We start from the raw sequence: 5,232 nt of genomic DNA on the forward strand, positions 1-5,232 counted from the left end.
CTTGCCTACTATGTATAAAGTAATTAACTCCAAAAGACTCTTCGAAAGATTTTGAGATTTTATTATCAACATTCTCATCAAAATGTTACTTCCTATATATCATACGTTTCTTACGTAATTCGGGTTCGATATTTATTTCAAGTGCAATTTTCGTGGCATAAATCATAACAGTTGCAAATCTTTCTTCTCTATAATTGTTAAAGAAAGAAACCAAACTTTTTCACTTCACAGAAATCGTTTTTTAAACTTATAAATAGCCTATTAGGTGTAACAAAAAATTGACCCCCACAAATGAGGGGCCTAAAATAGTTGCTTTACTTGCTTTATGGAAGGGCCGCCCCTGTGTATACGCAAACCTTACCCCTATCCCTGAGAGTAGAGAGGCTGTTTTCGGGAGACTCTCGGCTCAAAGACAAAAGATCGGTAACTACAACAGAAAACAAACAAATAATATCAGCACCGTAAGTGATAACAAATAAGTGGAAGGACAATAGTTATGGTAATAATAAAAATTGAAAATAAAATAAAAATAAAAAAATAAAAAAGTGTAATGGAACAAAAACCACTAGCAATCCTATACAAAACACTATCAGACTAGCCAATACAACGACAAAAAATGCTCAATTATCCCCTAACCTACAACCCTAATGCTCGACCTCCACACCTCCATATCCAGGGCCATGTCCTCGAAAATCTGAAGCTGCGTCATGTCCTGCTTGATCACCTCGTCCTAATATTTCTTAGGCCGCCCTCTACCTCTCCTCGTACCCGTCAAAGCCAACCGTTCACACCTCCTAATCGGGGCATCTAGGCTTCTCCTTTGTACATGCCCGAACCATCTAAGCCTCGCTTCCCGCATCTTGTCGTCCATGGGAGCCACGCCCACCTTCTCCCGAATATCTTCATTTCTAATCTTTTCCATCCTAGTGTGTCCGCACATCCATCTCAACATCCTCATTTCAGCTACTTTCATCTTCTGGATATGAGAATTCTTGATTGGCCAACCTCAGCCCCATACATCATGGCTGGTCTAACCTTAGTCAATAAGAGGAAATTATATGTAATTTTACAAGTTAATTAATACTCCCTCTGTTCCAGTTTATGTGAACCTATTTTCTTGTTGGTCTGTTCCGAAAATAATGACCCCTCTCTAAATTTGAAAATAATTTAGCTTAAACTTACAATTATACCCGTCATGAGAAGCTTTTATAACCACACAAATACTCTGGCATGTTTACCACCACAACTTTCAAAAGAATTATAGCCATAAAAATATTCTGACTTGTTTAGGACCACAAATTATAAAAGTCCTTATTTTTTCTTTTAAACTTAGTGCCCAGTCACATGTTCACGTAAATTGGAACGGAGGAAGTAAGCAATTATTTAATACGCCAATAACCTTAGTCAATAAGAGGAAATTATATGTAATTTTACAAGGTAATTAATACTCCCTCCGTTCCAGTTTATGTGAACCTATTTTCTTGTTGATCTGTTCCAAAAAGAATGAACCCTCTCTAAGTTGAAAATAATTTAGCTTAAACTTTTAATTCTACCCGTCATGAGAAACTTTTATGACCACATAAATACTCTGGCATGTTTATCGCCACAAGTTTTAAAAGAATTATAGCCATACAAATATTCTGACTTGTTTAGGACCATAAATTATAAAAATATTTATTTTTTTCTTAAATTTCGTGTCCAGTCAAATAAGTTCACATAAATTGAAACGGAGTAAGTAAGCAATAATTTAATACGCCAATAACCATACACGCCCTTCAAAGGATAAATCACCACATGATTGTCTACGTGGCAAATGTAAATCTAAGTTAGAACTTTGGAGTGTACATAAAGAGGTGGGGCCAGTAAGATTGAGGCCCCACAACAGAAACATAAAAGACAACTCATCGTAAAAGTAAACCTACCTACCAAATTCAAGCCTATCTGTTAACCACTCTTCCTCTTTCTCACCAACTTGGTCAAATTCCTTTCTTCACCCCCTTAGTCACGCCGCTAATTAAATAAAAAAAAAAAAAAAGCACCACTCGTATACAAATTTATAATACAGTATTTTATAATATAAAGATTAATAATATAAATAAATTATAATATAAGGATTGTAATATAAATACTTTAATTAAATATTATTGGATTGTAATATGTTATTTACTTGCAGTCTAGTTTATCAAATTAGTCTTCTTACACATAATTAATTGTCTGAACGGAGCCTTGACGCAATAGTAAAAATAGTTTTTATATGACCTACAGATTAAGGGTTTAATCTGTAGAATCAGTTACTAATACTTGCATTAAGGTAATCTGTCTACATCACCCCTAAAGGTACGGCTCTTTTCTGAATCTTACATGAACACAAAATACTTTACGTATCAAACCGCTCTCTTTTACACAATTATTTGTTGTAAGTTTTTTTAATTTAATAATATAAAAAGATTATACACCATTGCACATGGAATTTTAACCAAAAAAGAAAACCCCTTGGGTATGGAGAAGGCAATAGTTCCAAACAATTGCAATCAAACTCATACCCCACCTAACCTTGCCCACCTTCCCCTCTCCCCCCACCCCCCCACCCCCCACCCAACCCCGAAATATATATCTTCTCTGCCCTCAACTCTCGATTAGAAGTAGGACACACAAATTAGTTTTAGTCTTATCACAAAGAAGAAGAAGAAAAAAAGGTAGAGAGTAGTAGACAAGGGAGAGTACTTATCCAACTCTCTTTGTTTCTTTCCTTTCCATATTTTTGCTCTCAAAAATCCAATTATTATAAAGTTTTTGAAGGAATAAAATGGGACGTTCACCATGTTGTGAGAAAGCTCATACAAATAAAGGAGCTTGGACTAAAGAAGAAGATCAACGCCTTGTTAATTATATTCATTCTCATGGTGAAGGCTGTTGGCGTTCTCTCCCTAAAGCTGCAGGTTTTTTTTTTTTTTTTTAACAATTACTCCCATTTTTGTTTTTTTTTTGTGTGTTTGGAGAAAGTAAATGGAAAAACTGATAAAACCCAAGTTTTTATTCTCTTTCTAATTTCTTTATTTCTTTTCTAAATTTAAGTTTTTATTGTTTTGTTCTTTCATTTATTCTCTTGAAATTGTTTCTAGGATTATGGGTACTTATATTAATTGTAGTACCTACCCTACCAATTCAATGGCTCAAGAAAAGAAAAGAAATGATTTTTAGAGTTAAGAAAATAAAAAGGGACAAATATTAGGTTTTGAGTTCCTTTATTTTCTTGTGGAGATTTGATTATTTACTGCTTTTTTTTTTCTTGGATATATTCTTTAGGATTGCAAAGATGTGGAAAGAGCTGCAGATTGAGGTGGATAAATTATCTAAGACCTGATTTGAAAAGAGGGAATTTTACTGAAGAAGAAGATGAATTGATCATCAAACTCCATAGTTTGCTTGGAAACAAGTATGTTCACATTTATTAGTTTTAGTTATATAGTTTATGTCAATCGGTCACGGGTTCGAGATGTAGAATCAGTTACTGATATAGCATTAGGGTAGACTGCCTACATCACATTGTATGATATCGTATGATATCTCTTGGGTACGCCCCTTCCCCGGACCTTGCACGTTTTCTGGGGCGTGAATCTTCTCTGGACTATGCGTGAATACATAATACTTTATACACCGGGCTACGCTGCCGGCCTACCCTAGTTTAGGTCAATCTAGTACTAATATATTTCTTGGTTCCATATATGGAATTAATAAATTTTGTTTGGGTCTGTTTGGTAGCTGGGAAAGTGTGTGAATACTGGAATAGAAAGTCAAATTCTTCTCTCTCATTTGGGACCACTTGAAGAAAAAGAGAAAGAAACCTAAATCTTCCAGAAAAAAAGTTAGGTGCTTAACTTTATTTTTATTATTATTTTGACTTATACTTATTTGATTTTATTTTGAATATTTAAAAGAATTTATGTCTAAATTCACACATAAAATTAATCAATCTAACTCTTATGCTCTGAAAAATATGCCCCATAACTTGGAATATAAGGAGTAACATTTGATGTAATTGCATTTCATTTTTTGAGTAAACAAGGCTAGAATTATTTTATATTTTTTAGTTTCTTAATATTTTTCTGATTTTTATTTTTCTTTTTGTCCATAGATGGTCTGTGATCGCCGGAAGATTACCAGGTAGAACTGATAATGAAATCAAGAATTATTGGAACACACACATTAAGAGAAAACTCATTAGCCGTGGCCTTGATCCACACACACACCAACCACTCAACACCGCCGCCACTACTGCCGCCACCGCCACCGCCACCAAAAACATCTGCTTGGACTTTAGAAACACCTCAGTAGCAGCAACCCCTTTATCTCTAAATGATGAAAACCCCACAAATTATTCATCTTCACTTGAAGAAGAAACCAAATGCAGCAGTAGTACAACTGAGGAAAGACCGCCGCCGTTAGAGCCGGCGGCGGCTCCGGTGGCCGCTACTCAGAAAAGCTCCGGTGAAGTGATGATCAATCTTGAACTTTCAATTGGGCTTCCATTTCAGGCTATGGTGGCGCAACGGCGGCCGACGGCGGCAGCACCGGTGGCCGCCACTGCGTTGGTGGAGAAAGCAGTGTGTTTGTGTTGGCAAATAGGATCTCAAAGTGGTCAGCAGTTTTGTGGTAAATGTCAAACCACAAATGGATTTTACAGATGCTGCTGACTCCTTTTTGGGGGTAAATAGAGATTTTATTTTTAAAATTTTAGGTTTAGATATTAATTTTTCCTTTTAAAATTATGCTTAAATTTTTGCCTCACAATTGTAATCATCAAGCTAGACCTTTTTAACTAGTTGTATATTCTGTGACAAAACTTTCTTACTTTGAGATTAGTCGTACGAAATGGAAAATGTATTCGTAGTTTCTAATGTTTATTCCATTTTATACTAGGAGTCCATTTGGAAAGTCATCATGTAATTGGAATTGGTTTAATTATTAGGGTAATAATTACACACCCTGGTAATTACACAGTTGTGTAATTACGATGATATGTTTATTTGTCATAATGTAATTACAGTGTAATTACAAATTTATTGTTTGGTTGCACAAGTGTAATTAAACAGTTAGATTAAATTTTAAATTAAGTATATTAAAATTTAAAAGTTAATATTAAATATATGCCTATATATTTTTATAAGTATAAATGATATTATATTTCGTATTTAAGATGTATATTTTTTCGTGTATTTTTCGTGTATATAC

General features: G+C 34.4%; 1 protein-coding gene across 1 annotated transcript; it reads left to right on the forward strand.

The window, feature by feature from the left end:
• LOC109223197 (myb-related protein 330-like) lies at positions 2,642-4,996 on the forward strand. Its single transcript, XM_019387411.1, has 3 exons — positions 2,642-2,939; positions 3,307-3,436; positions 4,136-4,996. Exons 1-3 carry the CDS (start codon positions 2,807-2,809, stop codon positions 4,692-4,694), a joined length of 822 nt encoding a protein of 273 aa, XP_019242956.1. The 5' UTR covers positions 2,642-2,806; the 3' UTR covers positions 4,695-4,996.

The sequence above is a fragment of the Nicotiana attenuata genome, chromosome 3 (assembly GCF_001879085.1).
Source record: "Nicotiana attenuata strain UT chromosome 3, NIATTr2, whole genome shotgun sequence".
In the NCBI taxonomy this organism is placed as follows: Eukaryota; Viridiplantae; Streptophyta; class Magnoliopsida; order Solanales; family Solanaceae; genus Nicotiana; species Nicotiana attenuata.

What these genes read in the sequence shown, in the direction of transcription:
- LOC109223197 (XM_019387411.1), top strand. Translation starts at nt 2,807, where the DNA reads ATGGGACGTTCACCATGTTGTGAGAAAGCTCATACAAATAAAGGAGCT. An exon ending in TTCTCTCCCTAAAGCTGCAG is followed by an intron (nt 2,940 to 3,306) that starts GTTTTTTTTTTT and finishes TATATTCTTTAG; the next exon opens with GATTGCAAAGATGTGGAAAG. An exon ending in CATAGTTTGCTTGGAAACAA is followed by an intron (nt 3,437 to 4,135) that starts GTATGTTCACAT and finishes TTTTGTCCATAG; the next exon opens with ATGGTCTGTGATCGCCGGAA.